The 20779-nt window shown below is 41.3% G+C and overlaps 1 protein-coding gene across 1 annotated transcript in view; it reads left to right on the top strand.

Moving 5' to 3' along the window:
- The window catches only part of RAP1GDS1 (Rap1 GTPase-GDP dissociation stimulator 1), a 1654780-nt gene that overhangs the window by 290648 nt on the left and 1343353 nt on the right, over positions 1–20779 (top strand). The window contains exon 2 of the mRNA XM_044067200.1: positions 13213–13323. Within this exon, the coding sequence (XP_043923135.1) occupies positions 13213–13323 (111 nt within the window). The remainder of the gene's footprint in view (positions 1–13212; positions 13324–20779) is intronic.

Here is a 20779-nt window from a genome sequence, read left to right as displayed (position 1 = left end):
GCCTTGGGGTTCATGGCCTCCTGCATTCTTTTAATTCCATATGCAAGACTGCATATGAGGAAACTGCAGTGGTATCTAAAAAGCCTATGGTGTCAACATTCTCAAGACCTAGAAACAATGATTCCTATCATACCTTGCCTCCGCCTAGAGTTCCTTTGGTGGGCAGAAGCCTGCCACCAAAACAAGGGACTACCTTTCACACCACCCCCTGCCGCCCAAACCCTAACAACAGACACATCAGACTATGCATGGGGGGCACACCTGGCAGGGAAGTGCATTCAGAGCAAATGGAACCCAAGTCAAATGCACCTGCATATCAATCAAAAAGAAATGTTAGCTGTACAGAATGCTCTGACAGCCTTCAAGGACCACATTCGTCCAGGGCAACTAATGGTAAAGACGGACAACACCACTGTTATGTGGTACATAAACAAGCAGGGGGGGTACACATTCTTACCTCCTCTGCAGACTAGCCATGGCATTGTGGAACACGGCCTTGAGTTACCAAGTGCACCTACAAGCTCAATTCCTGCCAGGAAAATGAAATACACTAGCAGACTGACTAAGCAGAAACCTCATGGACCCACATGAGTGGAAACTGGAACCAAGGATTTTCAACATGTTGACAAGCAAATGGGGGGTGCCCAGATATAGACCTGTGTACCTCTACCCAGAACTACCAATTGGAAATTTTGCACAAGGACTCCCCACAAACAAGCCTGGAAAGTGGATGCTCTGTCCTTCAGCTGGAAAAACCTATCAGTCTATGCCTTCCCCCCTCTGCCTCTGCTCTCCAAAGTACTACTAAAAATCAAACAGGACAAACCAAGGATGATTTTGATTGCTCCAGACTGGCCGCGCCAACACTGGTACCCTCTCCTGCGCAGTGTCACGGTTATCTCCATGGCACCTGCCTCAGACTCCTTCCCTGCTGTCTCAGCAGGAGAACCAGATTCTGCACCCTCAGCTTCTAACACTGAACCTTGCAGCCTGGCTAATTACTTAATCTCTCCTTTACCATCCCTCAGCAAACCTGTGGTGGATATTATTTTAGAGGCAAGGAGGCCTAGTACTAGAAAATCCTTATGCTGAAAAATGGAAAAGATTCTGTGCTTGGAACCAATCTCAAGGGATGAGCACAGCAGCGCCCAATTTACCTCAGATTTTACAATACTTAACTGAGATGCTTCACAAGCGCCTGTCTTTTTCCTCTATTAAAATCCACGCCTCAGCCATTTCAGCTCATTATAACACAGAACCTCCCCTCTTCTCTCATCCACTGCTCAAGCAGTTCCTCAGGGGGCCAAAAATTTGAGACCACCCAGTAGAGCTCCAACCCCAGCCTGGGACCTTAACTTTGAGAAACTCACTCTACCTCCTTTCGAGCCAGCTGCTACTGCATACTTAAAATTTCTTTCTTGGAAAACAGCTTTCCTTTTAGCAATCACTTCAGCTAGAAGGGTATCTGAATTACGGGCCTTTATGGCAGTGGAGCCTTTCATCATCTTTCATGCGGACAGGGTGTCCCTCAGAACCTGATGGTGTCTGCTGCATGTTTTATACCCCTGACGACCTGACATCTTGAAAGAAGGGACAGCAACCGACGCAGGACCCAAGACTTTGTTAATCAGGCCGTCCTGAGGGCTACCTGCAAGCAGATAACCCAAATGTAATGACTACAATAGTGAATACACTCTAACATCTACATTTATTGTAAGTGTACCCAACTGTACTTTGTGTACACTTACCACAAATGTAGATGTTCGAGTGTATTCACTGTTGCAGTCCTAATTTCCCTCCTTTCCCCTTTTATCCTCTTTCCCTAGGGGGACATAAGCTTCCCATGGTGGCTTTTTGCCACCAGGACCACTTTACTATATTTACTTGTGCTTCTGACAGGTTAGGGCAAGAAAAAACGATGTAATGGCGATGGCTGTCTTGCTTTATAGCACTGACGACCTGACGTCAGACTACAGGCGACAGCAGCCGATGCAGAAAAACATTGACTTGGGTATTCGGGCCAGCCGAGGGCTACCACAGCCGGGATAACACACAGGTGATGGCAGCAACAGTGAATATGCTCAAACATCTGCATTTATGGTAAGTGTACACAACTGTAATTTCTCTGTAACCTTCACTGCTTAAAGTACTTGAAATAAATTTTATGATGCATATTAAACCATTGTATTCTTTATATCCAGTGGTGTTTGTTTGTTAACATTAAAGTTTTGAGATAAATTCATTAAAGTTTACAGTAAGTGTGCATGATATGTATTCAAGAACATCCCTACCAAATTGTTTGTGCTTTTTAGTCTCTCAGAAAGATTACACTAAGTGTACATGTAGTCTACACTTTGTGGTAACCTTTATGAATCCCTGTCAGTATTTAAAGCTGCATGAAAATCGGTAGGAAAACTATAATTAGGTGGAGGAAGGTGCGAGTTATATCTGTGTTGCATGTTCAGTCAGAATGGTGTACACTTAGTGTAGGTGTTGTTACATCCCAGGCTGTTTTTAAGAAGCAGACACAGTTTTCACATTGTCTTTTTCAGATTGTCTGGACAAATTACTACTTTTCTGCATTGTGTATAATTTTATTAAAACGTGAGAGCACTTCTTCCTTAGTATTCTTGTTCCATTATTTTGATCCTTTACTTAATATCCTTGAACAACAAAATAATATTAATTTTGATCCTGGAAGGACTTTACTTTTACAGATATAAAGTAAGGGTCAACTAAATCTCACCTCTATAATTTTAGAAGCATAGTCATTATCTAATCTTTGGACATTGTTGTTTTTCTTTCGGCTTTTCCTGGTTAGGGGTCGCCCCAGCGGAACTCTGGTCCACTAATGATTGGCAGTCGATTTTTACGGTGCCGAGGTGCCAGCTTGATGCCCAACCTTCAACGAAGGCATGCCCATTCACGCACGTCTTTCAAACGCCACTTGATCGCAGGGAGGGCATGCAGACTCCACACAGAAGGCGCTGCAGCAGAGAATCAAACAGGAGAGCCTCTTGCTGTGAGGGGACAACGCTACCGCTGCACCACCGCGGCTTCAATCTTTGGATGTTATTTCCTCCTTTTAAAGGATAGTTAAAGCATGCCATTCATGAGATGAGTTCCTTAACCAAAGAAACTTCATTGTAATTGATCTTGGAGGAGAGTTTGATTTGGAAGAAGGTTTTTCTCCTGGATCTCTGTTTTTTATCGAAAAATATTACTTCTTGCAGATTTAGTGTTTGTGGTATCTATTTAGTCAGGAAAACATGTCCTTCTATACCTTCAGCTATACTGTAGACTCTTGCGATATTTTTTCCTGATCTGTTCTCTAGATCCTGTAACTTGTTTAATAGCCAAGTGATTTGTCTGGGAAGGAAAATCATTGTGTTTTCTTCCTCCTTGAATCTGAGAACTATGTCATTGTGAGAAGTCTCCATGTGTTTTATTTATGTTGTTGGACATTAGATTTAGTCATCCTGAATTATGTCTGATATGTTGGATTAAAACTGATGTATTTTGAGAATGAAATTCTGAACTGGAGAAACTGTATTTCTTTTTTTTTTTGGGGGGGGGGCATGGTCCACTTGTAGAGATCTGAATGAATTCCTTTCCTTTGTCATATCCCAACTTATATGAGTAATGAGTGTTAAGTATAACCAAAAGCCTCTGTTTTCACAAAATCTTCAAACTTTGTCAGCTAAAGCTTGTTTAAATTGTTGAGTGGAATTCATCTGGATATTTGCAAAGTTTCCTGTCAGCAATTTTAGTTGTCCAAGGAAAATGAAAGAGAAGCTGTTACACAGCTGTCCTCTTGAAGAGAACGCCAACTATATTCATTTTTTTAAGTAGTTTACAAAACGGTAGTACAACAGCCATGGTCCTGTATTGGCAAAGGTCAGTTTATGTACTAACCCTGTGTGTTGTGACTATTAATGAAATTTCCTTTTGTTGTAGATATGACTTTCATTGAATTGGCACTTCTGTTTTTATAAGTACGTAGTAGCACTTCATAGCCAAAGTGTGGGGATAAACTTCCCCACCTATTGTATCAAAGTTATGTGAGCAGTTTCTTAACAAAAAAGTTTTTAAGCTTATATAAGCAATGTCCCCTCAAAAATTTGCTTTATCCCTCATAATATCACAGCAGAGGAGGCATGAGGCTACGCCCATAGACCTTAATGGATGGTGCCCTGTGCATAAGTAGTGATATGCCTGTTAAATTCTATGGATGCAGCCTGACACTATCCCTGTGGTGACTTCATGGAGGGTAAAGATCAGCTGAAGTTTCAGTGGCATTTGCTTAGGGAACGCACCCTCCCCTAAACGTTTAAAAAAAATTAGGAGTGTGAAAATGTAGTGTGCCACTGGCAGCATCACATGCTTTGGCTCATAAGGTAAATACAAAACACTGACAAAAACATTAATAGGCCCATTTAGAGTTCATAGGCAAGTCCTAGGCTAGCTGCCCTTATCAGCCATTTTAAGCCTAGCCAGTTTCCCTTTTTCTGCTCAAAATAATGCATCCCATTGGGTATAGATTGGCCTTACTCATTCCATGGTCAATAACTGTATATTATCTCTAATGAGAATAAGTGGGATCATACCATAGATAATTTGTGGAGACCATTGCTTGGGATAAAGCATTTAGGAGCTGCCTCTGTCCTTTAATAGTACAGGGGGCAATCCTGGGGTAAAGTTTCTGTTTCCCTTCCATAGATCCAAGTTGCAGTTGAAAATGGACAAGGATGAACTTTGTTTTTTGTGGATTTATGGGACTAGAAATTTGGTAGGGGACTGCATCAGCACTAAATGTTAAAAGGTAAGGACGTTACCTGCAGATAAAATGTTGATTTTACCTTTTTTAAGAGCTTGCAGACTGATGATGGACTAGCAGAAAACTGAAGTTTGCTAGAGACGGAAGATTGGTTAGCTTTTTTAATTGCTGAGATTTTCTGGGATAGTCCTAACATTATTGTGCGAATGTGAGGTTATCAGTAACGCCTTTCTCTTTTATGTTAGAAGGTAATGCTGTAATGCATTATAGATATTGATAGGCCATGACAGGGTGTCTTCATTAGTGTCCTTTGCTGATGCTTGAATATATACATGCAGTCTAGTAATAACTGCTTAGCTTGGTTGTTTTTTTAGAATGATTTATTAGGGTATGTAAATTGATGGATGACAGAAAGGCCATGCATAGTGCAGTATAGTTTGTCTTTAATGATGTCACCTTTATATGTGTTGTCATTTCTAACTATTGTACCCGAAGAGGCACCATTTCTTTGTCTGGCTCATGTTGTTGTTTTATCTAGGTCTTGGTTGTGACTTAGCATGTCTGGCTCCTAGTGAGCTTTTAAGGCTTGAAGTTAGGATACCAAATTGAGTGTGCTGTTTGCATTTACATGTACAGTTTTGGAGAGCTTGGGTATGACCACTGTTGATCAAGGTCGAGGTATTTATTTAACATTTATTAGCCAAGATATTGTACTGATCCAGATGCAGTTTTTTCAGGCCTGTTTTGGGTAACAGCAACATAGAAATTTACACAAATGTATAATTTTGAATTAAATAAACTTAACTAAATTTGTGTAGCTTGCTACAGACCCCCCACCATGCCCCATGATTCCCACTCCTCATTTCGTGATACACTGGAAAGTATTAGGGTACAACCTAACACCCTAATAATGGGTGATTTCAACTACCCCACCATTAACTGGGAAAACTACTCCTGTACCAACTCTTGCTCAACGTTTTCTGGAATTCATAAATTCCAACGCCTTGGATCAACTTATTCGCACCCCCACCAGGGTCAGCAATATCCTAGACCTGGTCATTACCAACATGGGCAACCGGTATTCCACACCAGAGGTCAATTCCTCGTTGGTCAGATCCAACCACAAGCTAATCACCCTAAACATCCATATCCTGCCCCCACCCCCAATTAGGGAAACTACCGTAAAAAACTTCTCCAAAGCCAACTTCGCACTTCTTAAGACAGAAGTGGCAAACTTCATGACACCCATGCAGACGGACAATAGAGGTACAACTGCTGAATCCTGCACAAATGCACTTTATAAGCACTTACACGAGTGCATGGATCATGCTGTCCCTAATATAACCAAGATGCTATCCTCCAAAAAAAGAAAGCCCGTCTGGTGGTCCTCTGCCATAAACAAACTCTACAACAGAAGAAAGAAACTCTTGCAAAAAAGAGTAAAATCCCATGATTGGAGGAACTCCCTGGTCAACCTCAGTAAGAAGCCGACATCCCTCATAAAATCCTCCAAAGCTAGTTACGAAACCAAAATTGCCACTGACTCTAAAGACAACCACAAAGCATTCTATAGCTATGTCAAGAATCTCAATGGCAACACTCAGATCTGGTCTGAGTTACAGCACAATGGCACTAAATATACAGAACCAACATCCTGGTAGATAGGTTCAGTGCTAACTTTACCCCTCTCTCACCCCCTAGAGGGCCCATCTCTATACCAGAAGAATGCAAAGTTCCTGTAATCACGGCTGCATAGGTAAAAAAACACACTCTCCAAACCCAAGAACACAGCATCCATGGGACCTGACAATATCCCAGGCTGCATTCTACACGAACTACAGAATGAACTGGCACCCTACCCAAGTACCATGTTCAGTCATAACCTCACCTCAGGCTTTGTGCCCACTGAGTGGCGCACCCCGATGGTTATCCCATTCCACAAAGGGGGAGCCACGACAGACCCCGGGAACTACTGCCCCATTAGCCTGACGAGCCTGGTCTGCAAGGCCATGGAACGTATCATCATGGAAATCGTAAACAAAGACATTGGTAATCTCCAAACTCTGGATCCTACCCAGTTCGGATTTGTAAAAGGCCAAAGCATGTCTCCTAAACCTGATTGACTTCTTTGAAGCAGTCACCAAAGCCATAGATGAGGGTAAGGTGGTTCACACAGCTTATCTAGATCTCGCCAAGGCTTTCTACACCATCCCCCACTCTGGAATCAGCTCACTAAACTAGGTATAAATCCCTATGTCACAAGATGGGTTGCCAACTGGCTCACGGACAGAATCCACACTGTGAAAGTAGCAGATGCCAAATCCGACTTCAGACCAGTGACAAGTGGAGTACCACAGGGTTCAGTCCTGGGTCTTCTCCTGTTTGCTATCTACTTCTCTGAAGTACAGGCTAACACAGAAGGTCTTTGGCTAACAAAGTTTGCAGATGACTGCAAACTAGGAGCCATAATCGAAACTCCTAACGATGTGGACATACTACAAAAGGGCCTCACTGAGACAGATGCCTGGTGTCAAAGCCATGACCTGAAGCTCAATGCTAAAAAGTGTATTGTCATCCCCTTTGGTAAAAAGTCTGTATCCATGAACTACCACATAGCTGGTAGTCTACTTAACTCCGAAAATATGAGGAGGACACAGGTGGACAGTAGACTCTCCTTTAATAATCACATCGCCACAGTGGTCAGGAAATCCTTCTACGTGGCTCACCTCATCACAAGATTTCTCATCCAGAAAAAGAGGTCATTGTTCCCCTCTAGTCATCACTCATTAGACCCATTATAGAGTACAATGCCCTTTTGGTATGTACCTCACAAGACATCTACAACAACTGGAAAGGCCACAGAAATACCTCACAAAGAGGATTACTGGCCTCAAACAGATGCCCTACGCAGACGGTCTCAAAAAACTCCAGCTTTACTCCGTCGCATATCGCCTACTCAGAGGCAATCTCTGCCTAACATACAAAGCTATGTCAAGCCCAGAGCAGTGGATGTGGTCTCTCTAATCCTGACTTTTTGGGTCCTATCTGTGAGCCAGCTGGCAATCCAGTGAGTTACCTAAGGATTTATGCTTAGTTCAGAGAGTTTGTCAACATTATCTGAGTGAGGTGTTATATTGAATGTTTTAGCCAGGTCAAGGTAGGCAGTATGCACCATTTTCCCCTATCGAAGAAGTCCACCAGGTTATGTAGCCAAGACCATCCCTTAAAGCCAAACTGGGGATGGGTCCAGTGTCTGTAGTTTGCCACTGTCCTTGTTGTTCATTTCCATGATAATTCGTTCTACGGCTTTGCATGTTAGACTGATGGTTCTGTAGTTCCCGATTCATTTGACGGTCCACCCTTATGAAGAGGGATGACTGTTGTGGCCCTCCATTCACCTCGCACGGAACCTGTATTGAGGCTGTAGTTGGAATGTCTTAAGTGGTCCTGCTGGGTCATGTTTTAAGCTGTTTAGGAAGCAACTAGGGATATTGTCAGGGCCCACTGAAGCAGTAGTTTTGGCCTTAGCAAGCACCTCCCAAGACCTGCTGCCTGTTGACAATGGTGGTGGGGCATGCTAGAAGTGATTTCACAATGGGGAGTGGGTTGTGAATTTGCAACTAAATGTCAGCCAGTGGATTTGTTGTCATCTTGGTTAGTGAAGGTTGTGTCATGTAGCACCAGTTCTGCACTCTCCTTTAAGATTCCTGACATAGCTGAAGAAGGCCTTGGCCTCGCTGGACTTTTAGACCTCCTTAGTTTCTTGTTTAGTTGAATTGGAGAGTTCTTGTCTCAGAGGCTTTGTGATTTTGGCCTTGACTTTGTTTCTTTTGTTATATAGTCTTTTAAGGTAAGAATTCCATCATTGTGGTGTTTTTTGTTGATAAATCTGGACTTAACTCTGGTAGGTACGGCAGAGTCAGTACAACCGTTTACATTTTTGTACAGACTTTCTATAAATAGAAAGTCTGTCTGGGTTTGGGTAGCCATGATGTAGCTTGATTTAGCATAGTTCCTAACTCTTACGGGTTTAGTTGAGTTTTCAAGTTGAATTTTATTTCAAGGGAGATTACTTTGTGGTCTGACTTCACCAATGAGGAAATGATGCGGGGTGTGGGGGGGGGGGGTACAACACTCTCTCGTGTTGGTAAGTACTAGGTCCAGCATGTTTGATCTTGTGGCTGGAGATTGCGCTAACTGGTCAAGAGTGTTTATGTTGAAGTCCAGGAAACGCTTGGCCTGTGAGCTAGAGAGATTGTATGTTTTCTAGTATGTATAGTGGAGTAGTTAATGTCTGCCATGAATAGGGTATTTGTTTGGATGGTGAGCACCTCTAGTAGGTCTAAAAAAGAGTTGTGAGTTTCTTGGGCCATAGAGGGTGACCTGTAGCTGGTCAGTACATGGTACGGAACCTTTGTCTATGGAGACTTAGACATGGATGAACTCCAGGGCATCATTGTGTTTAATTAACCTAGAGTTGTATTTGCCACTAACCTAGATTGAGACATCCTGTGCCTGTGCTGCTTTTAGTCTAAATGTGTGGAAGGCACTGCACCTTTCAATTGGCAGAGTACTTTTTGCAGCTTTAAACCAAGTCTCTGTAACAACACAGATGTCTACACTCTCCAGAGTGAGGAGAGAAAGCTTGTGGGGTGTGGAGGTTCTTGTTTAGGCTCCTAGCATTGAATAGCAACACCTTAAGTTGCTTTGAGATTTTTTTCCTGTGTTGGTAGTTTTGTCATTTTGACATTGCCTCAAAAGTCTGTAAGGGGATGGATAAAGTTTTAGCCAGGTGCAGACTATCCCTGGCAAGGTAAAGTGGTCTGTTAAACATGTCCTCCCATACTGATGGTTTCTAAGCCAATTATTAAAATCTGTCAGTTTCTGTTCATACTGTGGCATCATCCTTGGTGAAGGTAGAATGCTGCTGAATGCAGCATAATTAGGAGGAACATGAGAAAAATAAGGAGAGTATTGATGAAGGTCACTCAGACTAATGAGAAATGGTAGCTTAACTATAGAGATTTTCCCTGGATTTGATATGGGTTGGTAATTATGCTAGATAACTGTGGTAAGTTACATTCCCTTCCAGATGAAAAATGATAGCAATCAGAGGAACTATGCTAAAGGAATTTATGGAGTTTGGGAATATAGCTTTATTTCAGCATGAGAGGGTGGTCAAAATCTATGATGCCGAGTATAGACGCTGGTAGTTTGTTGAATACATACATATATACAAATATTTCAAGCACAGGCATTAATGCTCATCTGGCCTGCCAATGTACCAAAACACTTGCTCCCATAATAAATGTCCAGGCTGTTCTTAAAAATATCTAAACTAGTACTTGCTTTAATGTAATTTGGTAGTCTATTCCATATATCAGCTACTCTGTCAGAGAACCAATTAGTACACTTTCTTATAGAATCTTTTACATAGGTTATCTGATGATTCTCTGGTACTTTTTGATAACCCCAAACATTCCCAGAGGTAGTGGTCTCTAAATGCCCTATATACCTCAATAAGGTCTACTGTCAGATATCTGTAAGAGACACTGTACAAGAGTAATAAGGTAGGTATGAGAGTGGAAGGATTAAAAGTGATTAGAACATGGTGAGCTTTGTTTTTATGGTACAAGGGTGATTTTCATTTGTTAGTTGTAGTGAGAAGGTAACTGAAGGGATATACAGCCTGACAGAGCAGGCTTAGTGATTTAATAATAGAATCTGTAAGCTGAGTGGGATGTATTTTTTATTGCAAGATTTATTGCTCTTGGTCTTGGTGGTTTCATTTAATGTGTTTATAGTTTTTTTTGTTAGTTTTCTAAGTACACAGGGCATACTCAATGCACTTATTCTTGAAAGGTGACTGAAAGGTGACTGAGCATGTGGCAAATTTTTGGTATAAAAGGACTTGCATTGGGGTAGGTATTAATGGTATACTCAAGCCATTTTTTATGTGCTGTGCACAAGGGGGAAAAAGGTCCATATTTAAACTGCACAGGCTGCATTGTCCAGTGCAGTTTTTGCCCACTGTATTCACCAGGATTATTTTTTCAGTACCCAGCAAGCTGTGACTGAATATGTATACATACAGAGTCTGTTTATAGTCATTGGGAGGATTCAGAATTATAGGTGTGCCCAGAAAAGCCACTAGAGGATCCCCTAACTTTAACTTAAAAATTCAAGTACAGGTAGCAGGTCAGGAGAGATCTAAAATAATATAAGTTAGGTTTGCAGTTGGGGCAGTTTATTGCATGGTCAAATCTTGTGATTCACAGTCATGGTGAATGTAATGACCGAGAGGGTTGTGATTATCTCTCCACCTTTATAACATGTATTAGTTTGCTAATGGGCTTTGGTGGTTATGAAAAAAAACCTCACTTTTTTTCCTGTTATGAAAATACCTACATTTCTCCAGACTTGGCTGGCACGCGTCATTCTCTAGAGCCAAAGCATTATGGGGAGGCAGTGTTGCTGGGATCTGTAAGTTCTATAACGGTGTGATATTCTTGGATCTGTGTAGAGAGAGTAACGCAAATTGGGATGTTGAACTTTACTGTGCAATTAATTAGTGGTGGTGATATATAAAGTTTGCAGATATTGTGCGTTTTTAAGCAACTATGAATGTGAGAGTTTTCCTGATTGGGCTACTCTTCCTGCTCCTGCTGCATGTTACAGGAAGTCTCCATGAAAAGAAGTAAATACTGAACTCAAGGTTGTATAACCATACTGACTCCTTTCTTGAACCTGTTGTGTATAATTCAGCACAGAGTTTGGCTTAGCCAGACATAGATATGCCTGGACTTGTCTTCCAGTGTGAAGTGGGCGGACAATTTTGGTGTTGTATGTTTCAGAAATTTCCTCATGCCAGCATACAAGCCATTGGATTTGTGACCTTGGTTCTGTCTGATGTGCTGTATGTTGTTTCAGCTGTTCTGGCAGCTCTGTGCATTAGCTGTTCACTGCAATAAGCCAGAAATCCATCATTACTCAAACATTTCTGTAGGTAGCTGGGTAATCTTCCCTTATTGGACCAACCTGAAGAAAATGCTCTTCATTTGAACTGTTATAGGCATTCTGTTCCATCTGCTTCCATTTTATTGGGCTGTAAGCGTGATAGGAGTGACAAAAGCAAGCTGCTTAGGAATTTATCCTGTAGGCCCAAGTTTCACTTAACGGCCACTTCCACTCTTTGCGACTCCAGATGTTTGTTAAGACTGTGTGCATTGTGCTGTGTAAATATTCGGTATGCAAACCGTATTTTCTCTAGTACCGTGTGTACTAGTTTATTAAAGGGTATCTCCCTTAAATAGTATCTTTGAAAATGCAGTTTGCAGGTGCTATAAAGCTTCTATGATTTGCTGTAACTCTGCAGTTTTGACAGACTGCTAAGAGGTGGCCTGATGGATGAGCCAGTGAATGGGCAACAGTTACTTTATTAGCCTAAAGTTTATTACGTTGGTCCTCCGTGGTCACCCAGCTCTAAGTAGGTCACATAACCTGAAGGGGCACGTATACTTAAGTGATGTGTTACCTTGTTAAATAAATTCAATTATATTTTATCAATGAGGTGATTGTAGTGAATATGTTTGAGTTCTCGTCAACCAATGCTTCATGTTTCTCTGTTTGTTAAGGAATTGAAGATTTTACAGTGTTGAGGCAAGGGTGATTTAGGATTTAGCAGTAACATAAGAGACACCTGGTTAGGAGAAAAAATGCAGAATGAATTTGATGGGGATGAGGAGAGAACAGGGAACAAAATGGACATTTATATACTGACTGAGTGTAAATCAGCTTTGATTTTTTTTTTTTTGTGTGTAGGGTAATATACTATTTTTTAGCAGGATTTCATGTTGGGTTACGCTATTACTGGCCTAAAATGACAAGTGACATTTTATCGGAGGTGCTGTTGTGCATGTAGCTTAACTGTTAATTCACAATCTCTCATAGGATCATAGTTCTTGTATGAAAGTTTATCACAAAGTTATTACCTCACTTGCATGTGTATGTGTGCGTGTGTATATATATATATATATATATATATATATATATATATATATATACATACACACATCTGTGAAATACTGGTATTTGTATGCCTTGTAGATTATTCTACATAAAGGAATTGGATATTGTATTTGTCATACAAAACCTGCAAGTAGCACATCCTTTCTTACAGTACAGTAACGGGTTTAGCAGTTAAAAGTCCTGTCTGTGGTATCAAGTGGGAATGAAAGGTGTTGGTTAGAAAAGGACTGTGAAGAAGCACTGGCCTTTACTTGTCTTGTTGCCGAGAGCTGCAGCTCTTGGATCCTGTCCAAGTCAGAAAAGATATTGTCTGATAATGTAGAAAGTTGATGCTGTTAACTTAAAAGCTTTGAAGATGCTGTGGGACTGATGAATTCTTTGATTTTTCTCTTTTCATGTCGATCAAGCAGATAACCTAAGTGACGCCTTGAAGAAGCTGAAACTAACAGCTGCTGACAGCACAGTGGATAGCTTGGAGGGATGCCTGGACTGCCTGCTTCAAGCACTGGCTCAAAACAGTAAGTGGAACAATTTTTGTATATCATATGAAACTGCCTTTGGAACAGACATTTTGATGGGATTCCTTGCAGAAGTTGTATTGCAGTCCAGAAATATTTTATAGCTTTGAGTAGACTTATGTTGCCAGTAGATGTTTCTTTACAGGAGTTGTATGCTTTTCGTGTTTTTATATGTGTAATATACACAATGAACCATGAAAACTGAAGAAAGATTGTTCCCGTCTGCAGTGCATCAGTGAATGTTTTTAGTACAGAAGCCCAAGAAGAATTGTACTGTTTTTTTCCTTTCTTTTTTTTAATAAATAAAACGGGAACTTCAATAAAGTAGCGACAGTAAGTGCAAAAATGCAATTTTAACTGATTTTTAGTTATAAAATTATTTTTATGTCTTCATTGCTGTGAAAATAGTTTTGTACTAGTGCATTTATATATTCATCAGAATACACGCATATGTACATAGGTTGGTACTAGGCTATCGGCCCTAGGGCCTATATAAGCCTAGCCATAACAATTCCCTAGCTATTTCTTCCCACACTATTTACTTACCTGGACCCCTGTCTAGCAGGGCGACTGACGTGATCCCCGGGGTGAATTTCCTTTCTCCCATCCAAACATCAAGGTTCCTTTTGAAGAGGGCCAAAGAGGCGCTCTGCTTGACATGTATGGACAGTCTATTCCAGAATCTGGGGAGTCTCTGGATCAGGAACCTATCCCTCCAGCATGTTTTGTTTATTGTGATGACAAAATTCAGATCCCTGGAGTGTGTGGCTCTGAGGGATTGGGATTTCTTTAAGTGTAGCATGTTCAACAGCTCTGGGTTTGACATGGCCTTGTATGTTATGTAGAGATCTCCTCGGAGTAGACGATATGCGACAGAGTATAGCTGAAGTTTTTTAAGGCGGTCAGCATAGGGCATCTGCTTTAGGCCTGTGATTCTTTTAGTGAGGTATTTCTGCGGCCTTTCCAGTTGTTGCAGATGTCTTGAGAGGTACATACCAAATGGGGCATTGTATTCTATAATGGGTCTAATAAGGGATGAGTACAGTGGGGCAATGACCTCCTTTTTTCTGGATGAAAAGCCCTTAGTGATGAGGTGTGCCACATAGAAGGATTTCCTGACTGTTGTGGCAATGTGATTATTGAAGGGGAGACCACTGTCCACCTGTGTCCCTAAGTCTGTTATCACACTTTCGGTGTTTAGTGTACTGCCACCTATGTGATAATTCACGGATACATGTTTTTTCCCAAAGGGGATAACTATACATTTCTTGGCATTGAGCTTGAGCCCATGGCTCTGGCACAAAGCATCTGTTTCTGTAAGGCCCTTTTGTAGAGTATCCACATCATTTGAGGATTCAATACTGGCTCCCAGTTTGCAGTCATCTGCGAACTTTGTTAGCCAGAGTCCCTTAGTGTTGGTCTGTACTTCAGGGAAGTAGATGCCAAACAAGAGAGGTCCCAGGACTGAACCCTGAGGTACTCCACTTGCCTGGAACTGGATTTGGAGTCAGCTACTTCTACAGTGCGAGTTCTGTCAGTAAGCCAATTGGCAACCCATCAAGTGACGTAGGGATTAATGCCCGGCTTAGTAAGTTTATCTATGATTCCAGGGTGGGGGATGGTGTCAAAGGCCTTGGCGAGGTCCAGGTAGGCTGTGTAGACTGCCTTACCCTCGTCCACAGCTCTGGAGACTGATTTGAAGAAGTCATTAAGGTTCAGGAGACAAGATCAGCCCTTCACGAACCCAAACTGGTTGGGGTCCAGTGTTTTAAGGTTGCCAATGTCTTTGTTTATAAGTTCCATGATAATACGTTCTATGGCCTTGCAGATCAGGCTCATCAGACTGATGGGGCCGGTAGTTCCTGGGATCCAAGGTGGATCCCCCCTTATGGAGTGGGATAACTGTAGTTGTGCGCCACTCGGTGGACACGAAGCCTGAGGTGAGGGTATGATTAAACATGACACTTAGGTGAGGTGCCAGTTCATTTTGTAGTTCATGTAATACACAGCCCGGGATGTCAACTGGTCCCATGGATGCTGTATTCTTAGCTTTGGAAAGTGTGTTTTTTTTACCTTGTGGTCGTTATTACCCAGAATTTGGCAATCTTCCAGTATTGAGATGGGCCTTTTAGAGGGTGAGAGGGGGGTGAAGTTGGCACTGAATCGATCTGCCAGGATATTGATCAGTATATTTAATGCCATTCTGTTGTAGCTCAGGGCAGATCTGAGTATTGCCATTTAGATTCTTGACAGTTATAGAATGCCTTGTGGTTGTCTTTGGAATCTTTGGCAATTTTATTTTCGTAACTAGCTTTGGAGGATTTTATGAGGGATCTCAGCTTTTTACTGAGACTGGTAAGGGAGTTTTTTGCATCCTGGGATTTTCCTCTTTTCTGCAACAGTTTTTTTCCTTTTGTTGTAAAGTTTGTTTATAGCAGGGGACCACCAGATTGGCTTCCTTTTTTTGGAGGAGAGTATCTTGGTTCTATTTGGGATGGCACGATTCATGCATGAGTGGATGTGCTCGTACAGTGCCTTAGTGTAGGACTCAGCAGTCGAACTTTCAGTTCCCGTCTGCATGGGTGTCATGAAGTTTGTAACTTCTGACTTAAGAAGCATGAAGTTGGCCTTGGAAAAGTTTTTTATGGAGGTTTCCTTACTGGGGAGTGGGGGTGGGATGTGGATGTTAAGGGCGATTTAGCTTGTGGTCTGACCTGACCAACGAGGGGGTGACCATACGTGTGGAGCATCGATTTCCCATGTTGTTAATGACCAGGTCTAGGATATTGGAGCCCCTGGTGGTACTATGGATTAGTTGATCCAGGGCATTGGAATTTATGAATTCCAAGAACCGTTGGGCAAAGGTGTTAGTGCACGAGTAGTTTTCCCAGTTAATGGCAGGGTAGTTGAAATCACCCAGTATTAGGGTGTTTGGTTGTATATTAATATTTTCCAGTATGTTTAGAAAGGTGTAGTGAGAATCTTGGGGCATGTTTGGGGATCTGTAGTAGGCTACAATTTGGATTGCAGTCTTACCTAGTGTTAGTTGCAAGACGCATTGTGTTGGGCAACTAACCTGGTGGTGTGAATATCCTTGGTGAATATGGACACTCCCCCCACCTTTAGTGTTTCGATCCTGGTTTGGTAGCCGAAAAGTGTGGTAAGAGTTGTATCCTGGTGTTGCAGGGTTGCTCTCTGGAGCCTTGGACCCTGTCTCCGTTACAGCACAGATATCGATGTTCTCCATTTTTAGGAGTGCCTCGAGAGAGTGCATTTTGAGGTTTAGACTTCTAGCATTGAGTAGCATCATCTTCAGATTTTGCATGCTTGTACCTGTTACGGTGGTGGTTTTGTCCTTTGAACTTTGCCTAAAAAAGGCACTATAGGGGTGGCAAGAGCCTTAGCCAGTAACCTGAATCCCAGGGGCAACAGGTGCAGACCATCTCTGGCAAAGCATCATGGTCTGTCGATCATGTCGTCTCAGACAGACAGATACTGGATCCCCTTTGAATGACGCCAGAAGCTTAGCCAATTGTGGAAGTCAGTCATTTTGCCCTTATATTGTGGTATCATTCTGGGCAATGGCAGGATGCTATTCAGAGCTAGGGTCATACCTGCCTGGGCCACAAGATCCGAGAGCTCTTCCATGTCTCTTTTCATGTAGTCCAGGGAGGTACGTCTCAAGTCATTCACTCCAACATGGACAATGACAGAGTCATATTTGTACTTGTTGTGGAGTGACTTGAGTTCATGAGTTATGTGACGGATCCTGGCACCCGACAGGCAGCTTACTGTAATTTTCTCCTTGTTCAGCCTGGTGAGTGGGACATCAGTGTGCCTGACTATAGAGTCACCTATGACTAAAGTGTTAGGTACGTTGTCTTGCCTTAGGGGCTGTTGCTGGGTGGCACACTGGTGTTGTGAGCTATGTGACACTTTGGTTGTGATTGGTGTTTGTTTGCGTTTCAGTTTCGGGGGTCCTTGTTGCTTGGGCAGGTTACAGTTAAGGGCCTGTGCATATGTGGATTTAGTGTTGCTATGTGTGGGTGTTGGTGGTGTGAGTTTAGAAGGGCTATGTGTTGCTTGAGGTGTAGTGCGGGTGTTAACCTTCTCCTCTTGACTGTCTAGCACAATCTTGGTTGGAGAGAGCATTGCTTCCAGATTGGCTATGTAAGTGCATCTCTCACAGGTTGTAGTGTTGGGTGGTAGGAGGAGAGGGTTGTCTGTATATGTGAGCAATTGCTGCATTGCCCTAGTATGCCCAGATTCACCAGGTGGACAAGAGAAATCAACGGAAGCGGACCCTTGGACATGCCTGGTTTGGTGCCTTTTTTTTTTTTTTTTTTTTTTTTTTATTATCAAAGTACAGGAGCTGTTTTCCCTTACCTTAGCAAGGTACTTTGCAATTATAGGCTGTTTAGTGCCTATGATTAATTTCTCCTTATTAATAAGGAGAGTTGAGTGCTTGTATCAGTTTAAGGCATCCTAGTGCTTTCCACATACATAAATGTATACGTAAGTAAGTGGAGTACCATTAATGGCAAACCTGGGGATGGTTCTTAGACACTGGTTTGGTGGACTGCCTTTAGACCGAGAAGCACATATCTCCCCCAGGAAGTTAACATGATCTTCAAAGCCATCTCGTCAGTAATTTTAATATTTTTAATAACTTTCATGATTTTACTAGTCTTATTTGTTTTTTGCTTGTTGGAAATCACAGTTTTCTGTTATTCCACAGTTCTGATAACTTATGTTTAGATCTGACTGGTGACAGCTTTCACTTTATTTGGGGCAAGGACAGAGCCAGGAGGTAATGCATTAATACTCCATTCTCCAAAAAGGTATTGATGTAGAGATGTCACTTGGTTTAAAAAAAAAAAAAAAGGTCACCTCTTCATGAAAAAAGCAAATGGCCACCATTTTACACAGGCTAAATGCAGCTTTGCTGTTTAGTGAGAGTAAAATAATAGGCAACTAGAAAAAGGAACTGCAGGAGCAGTTACAGTGACTTTCTGGTTTACTTTCCCCTCCCTAAGTGCGACTTAAAGGTTTGCATTTAGCAAGGTGAGGGGGATAGAAATGCAAGTGTGTGTGTGTGTGTGTGTGTGTGTGTGTGTGTGTGTGTGTGTGTGTGTGTGTGTGTGTGTAAGAGAAGACAGTAAAATATAAGGAGCATTCATACCTTTCATTGTCTTTGCTCAAGAATTCAGGGCAGGAGTAGAACAGATAGAACATGCTGATTGAAATCCTCATGGACGATAAGAAGTAGAAATCGTAATGTGGCTTTAGTGACTGTAATCCTCAGTGATTTTTCCAGAAAATAATGCATTTTTAAGAGGAAAAGCAAGAATGTGAGACAAAGTCAGAGAAGCTGTGAAAAATCAGGGAAAGCTGAGCAGCACAAGAAGGGCATTTGCAATTCTTTGCAGTTTTATTTTTTTTTTTCCATTTATTTGATCACAATGAGACACTAATGTGCTCTTTGTCAAGAAAGTGGCTGAAATTGCTGGAAACATTTGTGTGTGTGTTTCTATGTGTATGTGAGTCTTTCTGGGCCTCTGTGTGAGTGTGTGTGGTTTGTTAGATTCTTGTATTAAAGATGGAAAATATGTCCTCCAACTACAATTATGTTAAGATACAACATCTTTGAATCATTAGTTGGGGGGAACTATTCATTAAGAATTGAAAAAAAATATATACTAATTAAAAAAAAAAATTCAAACTATTCATCAGCCCATTGTCTTAAGTACAATGCCCTCCTTAGTGGGTAGGTGTTGTAGGGAGAAATAATGGATCTGCTAGGTGCAGAGACCGTCCCATCTATAGCATCAGGCTTCAAAACCCCTGGCCAGTGCATTATTTTTACAGTAACTCTCACCTTCTTGGCATTATTGCTTGTGTATTGGCTGTAAGCTTCTCCTTTCTGAGTTTTAAGTCCTGCATTTTTTGGAGTGTGCAGATTGTGATATTGTACATCCTGAAGCTCTGGCTGTCAAGAGCATCGGGGTGCTTAGCCTAACCATGTCACTGATCTATACAGCAGTGTATGCAAAAGCATGTTCATTCCCCTACTGAGTTGATGCCTCTCTGCTCTAAACTGTCATTTGTAAAATAACAATGCTACAGGAAATGCATTTGAAATGAGTTGAACATGTGAATTTGACAAAGAAAAAATTTCAGGATGGATTTTTAGCAGAATATCAGGGGGCAAAGTAAAAGGGGGAGTAGTAATACTGACAGCTAGTGGGTCTCCAGTAGTGATAGAATTGGGGAAAAAGACAGTAATTTATTTTGTGGTAGGAAGGGGCTATTGACAAAATAGAGCGATTATGCTGGCATGTATTTATACTCCACCAACAATTGCTGTTATGGAGCTTAAGAAAATTTTGGGAGAAATGATCAGCTTTCCAGAGAAAGTATTACTTCTAGGTGGGGACTGGTACTAGATTTGCAATAGTGAGGATATATCAGAGGATGTAGAAGGGAAAATGTAATAAAAAAGGGTGAATTTCTAAAGACATTTATGAAAATATTTAGTATGGAACACACAAATTCGGCATTAGGAACTCTGTCAGAATTTACTATTATTCCTCAAGGTATGGTAATTGGGCTAGACTGTTGAGAAATTATATTTCACAGGAACATATACATTTGATTGAAAGCTTCTACACCGATCCAATAACTTTTTCAGCTCATTCACCAATAAAAACTAACATAGAAATGCAGTGTAATTAAGTTAAAAGAAGACATTGGTGCTTTCCCTCCTACTTGTTAAAAAGACAGGAATTTAAGAAATGGGTAGTGGAAATTATTCGAGTTATTAGAGAAGATAGAAATTTCTTCGGAAGTGATGACTAGTTAGTGGGATGCAGTGAAAAAGTATAGTGTAGGAATAAAAGAGAAAAAGATATGGTTAGGAAGTAATAAATATTTAGAGGGTCTCATAAACATTACAGTATTGTAGATTAAGGGCTATTTCAGCAAACAAGAAGAGGAGCAACTGCAGAGCGCTACAGAGAAAATAAACATATTTGGATAATATGCGCGAGTTTAGAAAGATTGCTGTTAAGCAGCTATTTTTGATGGCTCCAGAGCACAAAAACTTTTAGCATAACTACTTTGAAAATAGAAGGGGTTGTCATCAGACTTAGAGCCCACAACAAGAAAAATAACTAGAGATTCTATAGAGGTATTGGAGATTTCAAAAATTTTATGAAAATTTGTATAAACTAGAGGAATGTGGAGTCAAGAAAGAGCATAAGTGGAAATATTTATGGAACCACTCGAATGACTATAACTATACATCTGCTATATTTTTGGATCTGTCCAAAGCATTTGATATGGTTTCACATCCCCTACTATTAGATTCACTAGCATCCATATTCTTTGTCCCTTCTACTATTGACTGGTTCAAGAACTGTCTAGCTGATAGGCAACAGTCCGTCCAATGGCAAGG

Source organism: Protopterus annectens, chromosome 3.part1 (assembly GCF_019279795.1).
Source record: "Protopterus annectens isolate FY-2018-M chromosome 3.part1, PAN1.0, whole genome shotgun sequence".
In the NCBI taxonomy this organism is placed as follows: domain Eukaryota; kingdom Metazoa; phylum Chordata; order Ceratodontiformes; family Protopteridae; genus Protopterus; species Protopterus annectens.
The sequence above is the reverse complement of the archived record's forward strand: the minus strand, read 5'-3'. Positions and strand labels throughout refer to the sequence as shown.